Genomic DNA, 17,373 nt, shown 5'->3' on the forward strand with positions numbered 1-17,373 from the left:
TCATTAATAGTTTTATGGTTCCTGTCTCTCTTCCCACTACGAGAGAAGCTCCCGGAAGTCAGGGGGTCTTTGTTTTGTTCATGGTGTCTCTCTAGTCCTAGAACACTGCCTGGTACACACCCAGTAATTATGTATCGAACAGATGAATAAATAATGCTGTCCCAACTTCAAGGAACCCAAAGTCTAGTTAAAAAACTCAAATGCTGGGCTTCCCTGGTGGCGCGGTGGTTGAGAGTCCGCCTGCCGATGCAGGGGACACGGGTTCGTGCCCCGGTCTGGGAGGATCCCACATGCCGCGGAGCGGCTGGGCCCCTGAGCCATGGCCGCTGGGCCTGCGCATCCGGAGCCTGTGCTCCGCAACGGGAGAGGCCACAACAGTGAGAGGCCTGCGTACGCAAAAACAAAAAAACAAAAAAACACCTCAAATGCCCAAAGGGGCCTGGCCACTGATAAAAACTCACAAAGCCCCAGGGCACAGACAGCAGAAGTGGTGGGTGCCTCCTTTTCCTGTCCCCACCCTTGATTTTCCTGATTTCAGGCGAGACCTGGAAGAAGCCACCAATGGCTCAATGCAGACTAGGGGAGGTCCCCATTCAGTGACACTGCCTCGCCCCTCCGAGCCACCTCTGAGCGGTCTCTAGCCTGGTGGCTGCCCCAGTCCGTTCTGTGTCATGCTGCTGGGCAGACAGAAAAGCCAGCTCAGGCCTGAGTCACAGAACCTTCTCCGTGCCCACCCCCGCATTACCCACTGTGTTTTGCCCTGTCAGCTCCTCCAGGCTGTAGCCACCCCGAGAATCCCTGGCCCTCCTGTTCCCTGGACCAGGACCAGCCCCTCAACCCCGCAGGTCAGTCACCGGTGGCCCTGGCTACAGGCCATGCCTCTGTGAGCCTCCACACCGCAGGGCTTCCATCAGCTGTGCAGCCCCCCGCTTCCACACAGGAGGAAGGGAGAGGCGACGGTTCCTACGTGGAACGTGCTGCACCCTGGATTCTCTCTGATTCTGTCAAACCCCCATGGCCTACGAGCCAGCACTGCCACACACGGGGCTCTGCAGGCAGCGGGGGCGCCTGGGAGCTATAACCCCATTGAGGGATGATGGGCTAGACCACAATGGCCCCGCAAAAAGGGAGAATACACACAAGTTCTAGTTCTTTGTGGGAATGCTTGCAACTGTGCCAGCTAAGGCCCTTGATTTATACAAGTCTATTTTTTCCCTTTGGTGTTCCCGATCAACCCCCTCCCAGAAGCCGATTACGACTTTCAGGAAGAAGAACATGTGTGCTCTGGAACCAGCATTGGTTACCCTGGGGGTCACAGGTAAGGTCAGGGGCACCGAAAGATATGGGGGATCTCTAATCCCAGCCGCAGAGGGCTATTCTGCCCGATGCATTCAATTCTCGGGGGCCTCTGCTGCCGTCTGATTCAAGCCTGGTTTGGAAAGCCTGCCATGCACTGGCAACCCGGGGACCCAAGCCAATGATGAACTCTCTGCTTCTGCAAACACACAAGCCAGAGAAGCCAGGCTGCTACTTTCTTAGCTGCCAGATCCACACACCACGCCCCAGCAGAATCTTCTGCCAACAGAGGGTCCAGCTCCCAGGAAGGACAGGTGTCACGTGGAGAACTGGTGGCTAACATTTTGAGCATGCGCTCACCCTTCTGGATCCCCCAAGAATCACCTGGAGACCATCCCAACTGGCTGAACTGGTGCCTATAGAGAGACAGCAGATGTTCTCATTTTGGGACAAACAAGCCTATTCTGCCCCAGAATTCTGTCCCCACTCTGAATTCAGAGCCGGCCAACCACGTAAATGCATGCTGCCTGGCTAAGAATTTGCACTTTCCAGAGTAGAATCTGGGGCCAGCTGAGGTGGAGGCCCAGCTGCACACAGAGGCTCAGCTGCTGGCACTACACGGCAACGTTCACAACTGGTGCCGTCACCGCTGTCGTCATGGTAGTCGTCATGGCTGCTACACTTGACCCTCTGTGCCCTTGTGTCTGGTCACAGGACTCCTCTTTTGGGGCACACTAAGTGTGCCTCTGTGTTAACCATCCCAAGAAGGGAGGTCCCAAGTAGGGGATGCAGGGTTGTTCCAAAGCCTCAGAAACTAAGACCTTTCTTTTTTTTTGCTTTCTTTTTTTTATTCTTACATCTTTATTGGAGTATAATTGCTTTACAATGGTGTGTTAATTTCTGCTTTATAACAAAGTGAATCAGTTATACATATACATATGTTCCCATATCTCTTCCCTCTCGCGTCTCCCTCCCTCCCACCCTCCTGGCGCACTGAGCTGATCTCCCTGTGCTATGTGAGCTGATCTCCCTGTGCCATGCGGCTGCTTCCCACTAGCTATCTGTTTTACGTTTGGTAGTGTATATATGTCCATGCCTCTCTCTCGCTTTGTCACAGCTCACCCTTCCCCCTCCCCATAGCCTCAAGTCCGTTCTCTAGTAGGTCTGTGTCTTTATTCCTGTCTTACCCCTAGGTTCTTCATGACATTTTTTTTTCTTAAATTCCGTATATATGTGTTAGCATACGGTATTTGTCTTTCTCTTTCTGACTTACTTCACTCTAAGACCTTTCTGAAGCTGACAGCTGCTACTTAGGCCGTGATGTCTGCCAGACTTCGGAATAAACACATCACGCTGCTGCATTTAATCCTCTCCGAAAACCCACTGTTGTTATTCTAACTGGAGAGGTGAGACGCTGAGGCCCGGAGAGGTGGCCTAGCCCGCCCGGGGACACACCTGGTAAGACGAGGAGCCAGGCAGCCTGGCTGCAGGGTCCACTGCACGAGACAGAATGTGCAACAGCACCAAAAGCAACCCCTCCGCCACTCCCTCCCCACTGTGCCTCGGAGCAAAGAGAAGGTGGCATGTGAGGGTCAGGTTCTAAGAGTCATGAAGGACATCACAAGAGCCCTTGTGACCCCACCGCCAGTTCACCCACTGAGCCATTCGTGCCTGCTGTGAGCCCCCGAGCATCCCCAGCCAGTCCCGGGACAGCACAGGCGATGCAGACGTCTCTAAGACACCGTCTCCTGTCCTCTAGGGGGGCTGGGAATCCCAGTGAGGGCAGGGGTCGTGTCTTGCCTGGGCACCAGTGCATCTCCACTCAGGGAATGGATGAATGAATGCAAAAACCAAGGAAGCGATTCCACAGAAACCCAGGATGAAAAAAGTCCCTTCAAAAACAAAAAAGTACCTACAGGTAATGATGCATATCCCATAATCTAATCTGTATGTTCATTTTGCAAAAATAATGAGATGTCAGCAGTTTCAGAATGAGTGTCCTCTTACTCTGCTTCCCCCGACAAGAAACACGATCTGCTCTGCATTAAAATTATAGCAAGAATTACCCCTCAGCGGGAACCACACGAGTTGAATGCACAGATGAATTTCAGTTAGACATTTATCTAACCACGCTGATGTGTTTTCAATTTAACCCTAAATTACAGACTTTTCAAATAACTCTACTCTCCCCTCTGCTTCTCTCTCTTCAATTTTGGTTTGGTTTTGTGAAATGTCTGCTGGTAAAATGAAGCAATACCAGTAACTTATCTACAAATTACGGGAAGGAGAAAGTAGGTTAAAAAAGACCAAGAAACTTAAAACAAGCATGATCAAACCACATCCGAGTTAGGCAGGAAACAATAGGAGACAGTTCTTGCTCAGAGGGAAGGAAGGTAAATCTTACCAGGACTATTGTCAAACAAGTCATAGATGAGATAAACTCTTCCCGAATTTCAACTGCAGTCATCAGAATACACAAACTTCGACTTCGCACCCAGGGAAAGGCAATAACCGGAAGTAGAAGGCTGACACTTTCACTTGGGCTGGCAATTCCTTCCACACTCAAAAGAATCTCCTTTTCAGTTCAGGTGTCCACCACACGAGCGCCATGCATCTATCACAGCGGAGGCAGGAATTCATCCCAAGGGGAGGCCATTGGGAAAAAGAACAGATCTCCTAGACAATCCCGCCAATTAGAGGGTTCAACTAAAGTGGGTATCCTAAGCTGAGAGGTCACCAGTAACTTCCTGCAATTTGCTTTTGCTCTAATTGCAAATCCTCCATGTATCAATGTCAATATCCTGCTTGTGACACTGTACCAGTGTTTTGCAAGATGTCACCACTGGGGGAAAACTAGGGAAAGGGTAAGGGATCTCTCTGTATTATTTCCTGCAACTGCACATCAATGAATTGCAATGAAAAAACCCTGCAAACCCAAGCACCCCAACAATCTCTGGGTCCACCTCTTGGAACACCAAGTCTAACTTCGGCAGCGAGGGTCTTATAGACATTCTGCAATGAGCTATTAGCAGCTATCTTGGGCTCTGGAAATCATGTGACAAAACAAAGTCCAAAGGAACCCACTCCATTCCGGTCTGTTATTAACATAAATGTAGTATGAGTTAGCAGCAGGCTGGGTGGGGGCAGACTGGGCAAATCTGACAGCAGACACATGCCTCATCTGATGCGGGCGGCTTCTGAGAAGCTTCCTGCAGGAACATATGCACAACCGGGACCAGATCTTCTGACTGTTCAAGACCATCCTGAAATCTGGACGTTCATGTGAAACTTCCCAAATGTTAAAGTTGGCGATTCATAAAATTTTCTTTCAAACACTGTGAAGACCAAACCAAGCAGCTCTGAGGGCCAGACTGCAGCCTGTCAAGCACTTGATGGGCACTTTAAATCTATCTTCTCCCCATCCTCACCATGGCCCTCCCGAGTGGGACCTACACTCGCTGTTTTCTAAATGGAGTAAAACGACTTGCCCAGGGTGACCCACTGGCTGGAGGGGTCCTCAGCAGCCCTGACTGGAGGCCCTGCTGATTCTTCTGACTCAACGTTCCATTGCTTGCATTCATTCAGCAAAAGCGAGTTTAGGAAAGTTGCAAACAAATATCTCCAGCTGCATCAACACTAAGCCAACTCCACATTCTCTAGCCCATGTGTTGTCACAACATGGACCACTAGGGGAGTCCTTCCTATTCATCACTCGTCACCCCATCACTTCCAGGTTAAATCCTCTCACCAAACACTACTCCTTCCTTTTAGAGCACATATAAGACTTGAGATAGTACACTTGTTTGTAAGCTTAATCAAAATCTGTCTCTCCTGCTGGACTGTAAAGCTCCAGCGTGACAGGGGCTATCTAGGTTTTGTATATCCCCAGAGACAGCATGATGCCTGAGCCAAAGAAGGAGCTTAATAAATACTTCTTGAATGAAGCAAAGAAGGGATAGGCCAGACAAGAACCATGACAAGGCCCTATTCAATTCCGCTGAACTAACGCCACCACCAATGAGGACAGAAGGTTTCTGGAAACCTTTTCAGAGGCTCTAATGAGCCTTAAAAAGCACAGTGGCCCGGCCAAGACACTGTACATGGGAAAACCCAGAAGGGCAGGGGCCTCTTGTAATTGTACTCCATGCAGTGCTGGCCCTTCACGCTCCGGGATCACTCTCCAGGATCACTCTCCACCCACTCGCTCAGATATGACCACAGAGTCAACTGCCCAAGGGTAAGCCCAGCCCCTTCACCTGCGTGCCGACTGAGAACCGGGCTGCAGAGACAGAGCTCTCATGAAACGGCCTTTGTGTAAACACCTCTCATTTCAGACGTGTATGTGGCGCCTACGCTGCAGCAGATCCAATGACAGACAAGACGCCTGCTCAGAGCAGGTAAGACCTTTAATGAGAAGGAACCAGGAGCAAGGGCCTTCCAGGCAGTGGGTAGGGTTAAGGGCACAGGTGTGGAGGGAAGAAAGCACAGAGCACGCTGGGGAAAAAGCAAGCAGGGCCAGGACTGAGGTAGCCTGGAGCTCAGTGTGTGTGTGAACAGGATGGGAGGAGGGAAGGCAGGCAAGACACAGGGCCAAGCAGGGAAAGCCTCGGGAGAAGTCATCACCCTGGTGATCAGGGTTTCCCTTTAGCGGAGCACAAACATGCACAAACCACAAACATGCTGTTTAGGCCACAGTTGGTGATAATTTAAAACTTGGGAGTATCTGCCTAAAAATGAAGCTTTCCAGTGTCTCTAGAAACATGAGAAAACCTGGCAATACAGCATCCACGTTCCTGCAGAACAACTGGAGGCTGGGGTGAGCAACGGCTGCTCACAAAGGACATACACACCCTCCAATTTGTCACAGTCCCCACTGCTCCCTACTACCCTCTCATGGGGCCCGTGTCATTCACAGATGCTCCCTGCCCATCCTCTGTAGATGCTGGTGCCTCGGACAAAGTATTCTCTCATTCGGACCCAGTAACAGTGTCTCACAGATACACAACCGAGGCCCCAGAACAGGACAATTCCATGTTCAATAACACACGCTCAGTCACATCCACTCTTAGTACCCGACCCCAGATTCTCCTGGGTATGCGTGTCAAGGCTGATTAGGTTCCCTGAATCCCAGACCAGCTTATGCATCACCAGTGCTGTAATGAGCAGGATGTTGGTTTCTGGTTTTAAAGAAACACACATTAACAAAATGAGCAATGGCTTTTTATCAGGGTCTCAAAACAGTCCCCCACTAATGACTTACACAGCTTCTCTGAACATCCTGTTCAGGCTTAGCGTACGTCTCAGACAGATCGCCGTTCAGAATGACTTCAGCTAATGAGTTCACCAGGGGTGCGTGATGTATAATTAGGAAGACCTGGTGAGGGGGAAAAAAATGGGATGCACATTAAAGTGTGCAGACTTTCAACCTCTTCCTTCCTTGATCTGAAACAACAAGGCTGGGCTACATGAGTCTCAGCAGCAATCCTGGTGGTGCAAAACCCAAAGAATGGGTCACATTGGGGAGAAACCAGTTATACTCTTCTCCTTCTAGGGTTGGGCCCTCCTTCTTTCAGACTGTTACCTATTTGGCTGGCTGTTCTTCGGCAGAAGGAAGTGCATTAAAGCGAGACTGTCCCTCAGGCCAGCTGCAGCCAAATCTGGCTGAAGTGGAGCAATGTGAGAAGGGAGTGCCAAACCCACACCCTCCTTCCTCTCCACAGGCATTTCAGTGTCAAATCCAATTAGGATAAGACTAGGAGGCACCGGCCCAGCACTTCGGTTACATGGAAGAAGGGGCTGGCGAGCCCTGCTCCAATCAAGGACTTGGCAGAGGATGTCTATGCGGAGATCCCATCCTGGAATGAGCTCTGACCCTTGCGGTGGGTTTGAGCGCACCAGAATTCCAGGGCAGCACTGGGAGGTGTGGAAGCCATGGGGAGGAAAAGCCGCACAAGCCAGAGACAGACCGAGTTGTGCCAGGAGGCAACATCAGAAGGTGCTGGGCGGTCTGGGATGGCCCGGCCACCCCACCCTGCTGCCCAGCGTTCAGAGGAATGGCTTGAGTAATCAGGGTACCAAAACCGCCTTGCAAAGCTGGCTCAGACACACCTGCTGGTTTCTTTTAAAATGTAAAGGCAACACGGTACCACAGTGCAGTGTGGGGTGTACCGACCATCTGTATATCAGAGGGTGTGTGCGCCCATTTGTATTTGCTTATATATACAGGGAACAGGGTCTCGAATCCTCGGCACTACTGTCAGGCGATACATCTTTGCTGTGGGGGGCTGTCCTGTGCACTGGAGGATATTTGGCAGCATCTCTGGCCTCTACCCACTAGGTGCCAGCTGCAGCCCCTCCCCCAGGCGTGACAACCAGAAATATCTTCAGACACTGCCAGACGTCCCCCAGGGTGGGGCGAAATCGCCACCAGTTGAGAATCCCTGGCAGAGTTCTCCCCGTCTCTGGAAGGACCCGGGAAGACCCTGTAACTATAGCTGTCTCTGGGGAGAGAAATCAGGAGACTGAACAAAAGTAGAAAGGCAGCTTGGTTTTCACCTGCTTGAACTTTATAACTTAAAAAAAAATTATTTAAAAAAATATTGTAAAAAAAAAAAAGGAAAGGCATAAACTAAAACACTGGCTGCCTCTGGGGAGCGGGACTGGATGTGTGGGGGACAGAGGTAAGAGGGAGATTTTTCCCTACATGTTATTTTGTACTGTTTGAGTAGGGTGAATACATTGTTCAAAAAAATAAATACAATTCAGATTAAAGGTACAGGCAGAATAGACAAATGTGATACCTACCTAAAAACAACAAAAAAAGCACACCTGTTTTTAAAACACCAAAGAAACGCTACCATAGACAATATGACCAAATGGGTTAGCCCATGTCCAGGGCTGTGGCAGGCATTCAAGCATGGGTGACTATGATGATGACGAAGGAATTCAGTCCACAAACATTCAGCAAGCACCTGCTAGGCCGGTGTGGACACACATGGTGCTCGTTCCCTCCTGGGCTCTGGACAGAGAAAAGCCTGGGGAGGGCCGGTCACTGCAAGGTACGTGAAGCGTGTGTGGGCCAGACTCGAAAGGCTGGGCCAGCCTGTCCGAGTCACGCTCTTGTCCCCAGTGGTGGTTTAGTTTCAGCTGGACAGCATCCTCGTCACACCAAATGAACATCGTTAATGTGTATTTTCTTGGTTTAGTAGCGATGTTTGTAAAATAATTTGTAAGGATGTTCTGATATAGAGTTTAATTAAGGACCGGGATTTATACCCAATTCGAGGTTTTCACACATTCGGGCAACGTGATGATAAAGCTCCATGGAAATGCAGGGGAGCGAGAGCCCTTTACTCAGGCTGAGGAACGCCAATGACAATGCTTTTTGTGAGAGACTGAAACAAGTAATTAGGTGCCTGAGCTGCTGGTCCTTCACGAGGAAAGCAGGAGAAAACGGGTTCTCGGAGAAAAAGTGTGTCCTGACCCCCGTGCTCCTCGGGGTGCCCCAGTAGCTGAAGGGTCCTGGGGGCACTTGCCATGGGATTCCTGTGGCTCAGCATCTGGCCTGCTCGGGTCCTGCCAGACTCCCAGAATCCCAAGCAGGAGGAGCTGGCGGATTTGTAATGAGGCGGCGGAAATCGCTGCCAGGAGGGGCTGGGGCTTGCTCGGAGCTCCACCGCACAGAGGGGCATTCAGGAGGCAGCGTGCAGCTCTGAGCAAACAGCCCCCAGAACGAGACTCCGGGAGCAACGTGAGCCGGCCACATGCGGATCCTGGTTGGCCCGGCCACTGAGAAGAGGCCGGGTCTGCATCTCTCTTCTCAGGCCAACAGGAGACAGAGCCGCCTCAAACTCAAAGCGGCCCAGGGACCAAGTGAAAAGGACATGCTCTCAGCAAAGCAAATAAATACCTGGGCCACTGCAAAAGTGGGAACAGAGCTCTGGTCAAACGTCTGGCTACTTGACAGTCTAATGAGATGGCCTGAGAGTCTGGACTGCTTGTAATAAAAATATTTTTAAAGTTATGTAACTGGGTCACCATGGAGTTTTTCCCTTCTTGTAAATATTATATAATTACGAGAAGGAAACACACTTGTTTAAGAGGGGGAGGCAGACAAATTGGCTCAAGACACAAATCTGGGTGCTAAGCCTGCTACAAGACACTTTCCATAAGGTAATCTGGGAACTAGAACCATGACAAAAGCCTTTAAAAACAGCCTCATTAGTAGAAGTTTGTTAAGCCACGGTTGCTGTGTGTGTACACACACTGGGTCCTGCAGTTTGGGGCTTATTTCAACATGGCTGAGAACAGGGGCCACCCAGCCCACATTTCCAGGGTATTTAGAATACTCCTTGCTTGTTTTGGAAACCTCAGGCCCCATAGTAGAAACCAACTACATATTTGTCAGGTTTGATTTATTTCTCCTTAAATTTCCAAGTACTACCACGAAGAAGATACATAGCACCTCTACTCAGTGTTGTTACTTTACTTCAAGATGGGGGACACAGAGAGAGAAGATGGGGCAATGTGGCCTGGGAAATTTCTGAAAGGCAGCAGCACTCCAAGGACCCCCAGTGTGCTGGGGACACAGGTGAATGATCAGACGTACCTGGGACAGAAGGTAGAGAGAAACCGGCAGGCTGATTTTCGGTCGTTCTCCTCCCTGGTGAAGGTTGGGGGAAAGAGACAGAGAAACCTGGGTTACACATGTGAGCAGCACAAAATCCATGAAGCCAGAAGCCATCTGTCTGAAGGAGCAGCGCCCAGCACCCCGACTTCCTCCAAGACCCTAAGATTCTTCTTTCCTGGTGGCAAAGTCCACCCTGCAAAATAAGCTCACAACCTAATCCTATCCGATACCATTTGCAAGGCCGCTATTCTTCCACCTGAGAAATCTTTCACCATGAGTCACGGATTAGAGGCTGGACCCGAGAGAAGAACTAGCTCCTTAAATTACCAAGAATGTTAATTTCCCCCAGCTTGGGCAGCGAGAGCCCGAAGCCCGGCAGGAGAGGCCCCAGAGGGCCTGTTCTCAGGAGAGGGGCAGGGAGAAGTTGGGGCACTCTGGTCTCCGAGAAGCCCCTCATTTGTACTGGGCTTCAACAAGCTCCATCTCCTACCAACCCCGTGAGGATCTTCAAGACCCCCGTTTTGCTCAGGCAGGTTGACTGCCTCATCCAATGTTGCAGAATGAGGAAAGGGAAGAGGCAGAGTTTAAACCCACGTCTGAAAACTCCAATTCCCATGCTTTCTCTCTGCCTCCCAGAGCTGCAGCTGGCAGATCTCGTTAGGGTTGCAATTTTCTTTTATTCACTTATTTTTAACAAGAAGCACCATGTTCCATCTCCAAAAAGAAAGCTATACCTCCTTGGGACACATCTGCAGAGGCCGAAGCCCCTGCAGAGTAACCAGTTGGCTCTGTCCCGCCTCCTGCCAAGGCCTCTGCTCCTTAACTCTTAGAGGTACTGGCCGAAGGTCTCCCCTCCTTGAAGTGGCATTTCTCACGGGGGCACCAAGAGCCACCAGCTCAGAATCACTTGCGGGGCAGGTTCCCGGTCCACTCCAGACCCACTGAGCCAGCATCCCTGAGAGGAGTGAGAGGGCATCCGAGGATGTGCACTTGAACAGGCTCTATCCCCACAAGGGCTTCGAGCCGTAACTGTGGACAATCACTGCCCCGGGATCTTTTCCTAGGTGCGCTCCATCCCCTCCTGTCCGTTCTGTGCAAGTGTTGTGGCTGGCTGGATCTTCTCCAAATCAATTACCTCTGGCAACTATCCGAAAAAGTTACCAGGGGTGAGAACACCTCAAGAGAAGGATGCATAGAAACCAAAAGCCTGAATCTGTAGAGGGTTCCTGTTTCCTTCTGATGTCAGTAATCTTTTCTCATTCATTTACAGTCCACACACACACACGCACACACATATACTCTGTCTCTCTCTCCCTCTCCTTCCACCCCCTCTCAGGAAATAAGAGGAAAGGAAAGGGAAGCCAGCGTGCTTTGAAAAGAATCTCCCTCAGCCTCAAAGGCTTGGTCCCTTGCAAAGCCCCGTCCTATTGGGGTGACTGCTCTTCCCCTCCTACAGACGACCCTCAGCCCGGCCCACCTTGTCCTGGTTCTCCAGCGAGTACACGTAGAGCGGCAGGAAGAGCCTGTTGAGCAGGTGGTCCGTGAGCACGTCGTTGAGGAACTCGCAGTTAATGATCAGGATGTCATTGAGATAGTGCAGGTGGTCCAGATGCTCAGCCACCAGGTCACTCAGCTTCCCCCGATTCCGATGCCTGCCGGGAGAAACGCCCATCTCAGCCCGGACGCCAAAGCTCAGAGCCTAGAACCAATGGCCTGAGACTGAGGTCGCAGGTGGCACTTCATTCACAAACGAATACCTGAGCCAGTCCCGAGAGACACCCATCCTGGCCCGACCAGTGGATTTCAGAAAGAGAGGACGGACAGGTCTGCTTCATTCGATCTTAGGGGACTCATGGGGTCCCCCCACTTTCTGGGGGCCTCAGTACAACTCACCCCATCATCACCACAACAGCCCAAAACAAAAAGGGTAAACAAAGCAAAACCCAGTGAAGCTCTTAGCAAGCCATTTCAAACAAGAGCAGCCACTAGTCCAAGTGGCAAGATCCCTTGGCTCCCAAGATAAGCAGCATCAATGGAACTATAAATCCTCGATAATTAAAATGCTCCAGAGGAGTTCTGAAGAGAGAAGCAAGCCTCAGCAGCCGCGTCTGACCCAGAGGCCCCGTCTGTATGGGGGGCACAGCGCAAGGACGTGACACCCCACCCCAAGCCCCAGGAGGCCCTGCCTGCTTCCAGTGAAGAGTTGATCGGTCTCTGCCAAGGACGAAGCCTTGAAACAGCCAATGGGGCACTTTCACCTCCCCCAAAGTGTTATCGGTTGCAAAGAGCAATCTAGCTACCATAAGACCTTTTATTTTTATTATGACTATTATTCAAGTAATAGATGGTCATTGTAGAAGACAGACGAAGAAAATAAAAGCAAAAAGAAATCAAAGTCTCCTAGTCCCACCACTAACAGATAATATTACGTTATTTCCATGTCCCTATAGTCACATCTAAAAGGCAGGTGTTACATGTCTATCCATCTAATCACATATGCTTTAAAAAAAAAATTTGCTTCTTTTACATAATTTTGGATAATTATTCCTTATTATGCTTTAATAAGATATTTAGTAAATATTTATAGCAAATACACATTGTAAAGCCTAATACTATAATGAGCACCCATGAATCTACCTCCCATGAGACCCAGAACATTTATTTATACACAATGTTTTGCAACCCCTCCCCCGCACTTAATAAGATACTGTCTTCATTTTCCTCCAGCAGGATCATTAATGCACTTCACTTTTTAAACCTTTAGTTTAAAAAATATCTAAGTAATACATGCAGATGGATTTAAAAATCGAATAGTACTGATGAGCTGATAATAAAACACAGCAGCTCCTGGCCTCGCCTCCCCAACCCCTGCCCACTCTCCAGAGGAAGCGGTTTTCAACTCCTTTAGGTGTTTCTGTGGATAGTTCCTCCTGTATTTCTATAAAATCTACAAGGACCTCTATTTTGCGGTTGAGCCATTTTAGATGTTACATAATGACCTCCTTTTATTGTGTTCCCTCCACCCGTCCCCCCCAGCAGTCATCAGCAACTGGTGTTGACATTATAATCATTCACTGCAGAGCCCCAGGGAGGACCAGGAGTTCACTTCCTTCCTCGTATAACTTTCTGTTCTTTCTGGAGTTGTGTCTCGTTATGCCTCATATCCATGACTATCCATATCTATATGGGTCCTTATCCTCCCAAATGCCCCATCAGATCTGCCATCCACCTCGCCTTGCTTCTTTCCCAATATGGAAGCTAATATTTTCTCTCTCTCTAGCCCTCTGCCCCTAGGAGACCTCCTTCCTGAGTCCCTTCATCGTCCTGACCCCATTTAGGTGTGCTTCTTACCAGATCTGTGCGAAGCTGTCACCCTGGGGCAGTGGTTCTCAACTGATACAATTTTTCCTTAAGGGAGACATCTGGCAGTGTCTGGAAACATTTTTGGTCTTCACAATTGGAAAGGGGGTGCTACTGGCATCTAGTGGGTGGAGGCCAGGGATGCTGCTAAACACCCTACAATGCATAGGACAGCCCCACACAAAGAATTACCTAGTTCGAAAGATCAATAGTGCAGAGTTTGAGAAATCCTGTTCTGGAACTTCTATTCATCACCAGCTTACTTTTTTTTTTTAACAGATTTACTGAAATATAATTCACATACCAAAAACTTCACCCAAAGTACACAATTTAATGTGTTTTAGTATATTCATTTCCCCCACACACCCCTCCTCCAGCCCTAGGAAACTACTAATCTACTGTTTCTATGGATTTGCCTATTCTGGGCATTTCATATAAGTGGAATGATACACTAGGTTGTCCCTTGCATCCTTTCACTGAGCATAATGCTTTCAAGGTTCATCCATGGTATATGTGTCAGTACTTCATTCCTTTTTATCGCCAAACACTATTCCACTGCATGCAAATACCATATTTTGTTTATCCATTTACCAGTGGCAGATCATCTTTTTACCAGCTGCCTAGCACCCCATCTATGGATGTACTGGATTCACTTACCCTATTCTCCTCTGGGAGGTATCTGAGTTGTTTCCAACTTCCTACTGTTATGAAAAGTGGAAAGATGGGCAGAACCTTTCAGAGTATGGAAGTCCATATTCCGCGAACACATAGGTGGGTAAATTTTGTTCTAGTGTTTATTTTTTCTCTACAAAAACGGAATTCTCCCCTAAGCACCCTGTCTACCTAACAGGCACCCTGGGGGATCACTTACTCCTCATCCGTCTGCACACAGTTGTCAAGTTCGATCACATGGCTCCCGATGAACCACACCAAATTGGAGAAGTAAGGTACAGCAGTTTTATCTCTGATATAGTGCAGCATGGCCTGGTTATCCACTGAGAAATTCCACAAAAGAAGAGGGGAAAAAAAAAAGTCAAGCTACCAAATATAACTTGGGGGATATTAACAACAACAACAAAACCACAATAAAAAGCCCTCTACTATAATCTGAATCTTTTCTGTCTTTCCTGGAAATACTTTAAAATGGTTACCTTATGCAGAAAACTATACTCATCAAGGTAGTTCTTATGTTATTTTTATAATTAATAAAATCAATTAATAAAGGTAGACATTAATAGTGCTTTAGGGGCTTCCCTGGTGGCGCAGTGGTTGAGAGTCCGCCTGCCGATGCAGGGGACACAGGTTCGTGCCCCGGTCCGGGAAGATCCCATATGCCGCAGAGCGGCTGGGCCCGTGAGCCATGGCCGCTGAGCCTGCGCGTCTGGAGCCTGTGCTCCGCAGCGGGAGAGGCCACAACAGTGAGAGGCCCGCGTACCGCAAAAAAAAAAAAGAAAAAAAATAGTGCTTTAGGAAGCCTACTTATCAGCAGTGCATTTAGCTAGACTACAATGAAAACTACACCATCCTCAAGCAAGTTTCCTGTATTTGCATGTAAGGATAAGTTAAGAAAGCAGAAAACCAGAAGTTATTAACTTACATGACACTGGAATAAGGAACACGGGAATCGTCATTGAAGGAAAGGCAAAAAACAGACAACAGTTAACAGGGTTAGGAACTGGGAGGGTGAGACAGCTGCTCAGAGGGGCAGAGAGCTAGGGCAGGAGGCGTCTAGACAGAAAGACGCAGGTTAGAAGAGAACAGAGAGAGCAGAGAGCAGGAGGCGGCCAGACTGGGGGTCAGACCAGGTCGCAAACTCAGAAGCCCACAGGCTGGCCAACAATAACTTGGTGAGCGAAGCCAGCCGGCCCAGTGGGTGAATGGGGCAGCACAGGCCTTGACCCCAAAGGGGGCAGCTGCTTCTCCGCGTCAGCTCACCACTGCCCTGCAGGACTGTAGGCCCAAACAGCCACATCTACATTTTCAAGTCAGAAATCCAGACTGTTACCCAAGCTCTCCCAAGTTTTAAATATTGACAACTATATTTTTTTTTCAAAAAATATCTAAGCCAATGAAAACCTGTCTGAGAGCTGGATTTGGCCCTCAGGTCCTCAGTTTGCGACCCCCGGATGGGCCCCTCTGGGCTCTTCAAAGGCTCTCCAATTTAAGGCAACCCCAGCACCAGGCTGGAGTGAGTCCCCGAGGAGCTCCCGCCCCCTCCCAATTAGGAGTCATCTCAATTAATAACATCATAACTCATGAAGGTCAAAACATTGGTCCCTGAGAAAATGGGGTCCCAGCTCTAGGGTGGTGACTACATGGGAAATAACCCCTGTGTTAGGCAGAGAGGCCGTAGCCTTGGAGGGCAATTCCAGGTCGGGAAACTCGTGTCCAGCCAGCCTTTGTGCTAGTGCAGGCGGGGAGCCACGGAAGGGCTTTCTCCTGGAGGCAATGATTTGGGCATTAAGTACTTCTTGGGAGAAAGGAGGAATTTGTTGTTGGGCTTTGTAGCCGGTTGAGAATGCAATACTGCCCCCTGCTGTTTGCGACAAGAAATGCTCTCATACATTATTTAAAGATAACATACCCCCTGGCTATACTGAAGTATATTTTACAGGCCAAAGGCAAGAATTTAACTCTCACATTTCAAAGACAGCTTTGCCTTACCTAATTATCACATGGCCGATCCAAGTCCCACATGTGCCTCTCTTAGGACATGCATGACTTCTGTGTATCAGCAATGAGTTGGGCTTTAAAATGCGGAAGGTGGTGGCACACAAATTTATGTAAGGGGGTAGCTAAATGTTCAGTGATGACAACCTTTCATGAGACAGGCAGCCCCAGCTACAATAAATGAGCTCTGTTACCACCAGAGAATTGTTTGTATGGACTCAGGAGAGCAAGCACTAGCAGTCAAGTTAGAAACCTGATGAGGCATGAGCTCATAAGGAACCTTACCTTTGTAGACGTTTAAAGTTATAGTTCTTACAGCAATTCTAACCATACTTTCGGGGTGATTGAAAAATTTGATGGCTTCTGTGTACAGGGCGAAGTCATTAGTGTGCTAAAACACAAGAAGTACCGAAAATGAGTTACAGACCCATAAGACAGGCTGGCCCCTATCCCAGCTTTCTGAATCCTATCAGAGACTTCAGTAAAATACCAAAAAAAAAAAAAAGTACCCACGTGAACCTTAAGCCAGTGGTTCACTCCCAATGGGGAATGTGGGGAGGGTTGGGAAGGTGAGACCGTGGAAGAAACAGAAGCGGGTCCAGGAAATGCCAAGCCTGGGTTCATGATCTTTCCTACCACTTCTTAGCTGTGTGATGTAATATTTCTAAGCCTCCGATTCTTCATCTATAAAATGAGGATAATAATTCCCACTTTATGGTTGCTGGGATTAAATGAGACTATTTCAGGTACAGTGATTATCCTGGCACCTGATACCTAATGAGCACTCGGTAGTAATGCTAGTTGTTATTATTAGATGCTGCTTCTACTAATAAAAGGCAAATGCAAAGTCTGACTACATTCAGAATCTATAATATATATTTCCCTATTTGGAAACACTAAAAGTGTAAACATTATCATGGAAAAGGAGGGTCTCGGGAATCTTCTACCATTAAAAAGGGGTCATCAGAACAGATCAAAACAGTTCAGAACCAAAGAACTCCACTGATGGAGCCCTAAGGAAAAGGCACACAGGATCCGGGCTACAGCACGCTGCGGCGCACTCTGCTGCCCTCTTCTGGCCAGTCTTCCACATGGCTCCGGATCAGACTGGAGGGCAGCCCCCAGGCAGTGAGGGGCGGGGAAGAGGGAACCCATGACCTTCAGCGAGGTGACACCTGTCTAATGAAGGCAATGCCACTTTGAGCACTAGAAGCAGATGTGCACGTAACAGGTGGTAGCTACTGCACTGGTCCACAGAAAAGGAAACTAAGTCCACCTCAAAAATCGGCCTCCTACCACTCCTCGCAGGATACTCTTCCAGAAGCATCACTCGGGCCCCAGAATCCCCACATTCTGCCCTCCCCACCAGGTGCACAGAAGCCCAGCTGCACCCGAGTGGGGGAACAATCTGGCTCCCT

General features: G+C 49.0%; 1 protein-coding gene across 5 annotated transcripts in view; it reads right to left on the reverse strand.

Annotated features, from left to right (window-relative positions):
- CLEC16A (C-type lectin domain containing 16A) overlaps positions 1 to 17,373 on the reverse strand; it is a 211,453-nt gene that overhangs the window by 166,198 nt on the left and 27,882 nt on the right. For all 5 annotated transcript variants that reach the window (XM_089896165.1, XM_022552227.3, XM_022552228.2 and 2 more), the window contains exons 5-9: positions 16,241 to 16,346; positions 14,157 to 14,280; positions 11,403 to 11,577; positions 9,905 to 9,958; positions 6,557 to 6,670 (exon numbers count right to left, since the gene is read on the reverse strand). In XM_089896165.1, the coding sequence (XP_089752291.1) occupies positions 6,557 to 6,670; positions 9,905 to 9,958; positions 11,403 to 11,577; positions 14,157 to 14,280; positions 16,241 to 16,346 (573 nt within the window). The remainder of the gene's footprint in view (positions 1 to 6,556; positions 6,671 to 9,904; positions 9,959 to 11,402; positions 11,578 to 14,156; positions 14,281 to 16,240; positions 16,347 to 17,373) is intronic.

Source organism: Delphinapterus leucas, chromosome 15 (genome assembly GCF_059928025.1).
Source record: "Delphinapterus leucas isolate spDelLeu-1000000601 "Yukka" chromosome 15, BTC_Dleu_Yukka2, whole genome shotgun sequence".
Lineage (NCBI taxonomy): Eukaryota > Metazoa > Chordata > Mammalia > Artiodactyla > Monodontidae > Delphinapterus > Delphinapterus leucas.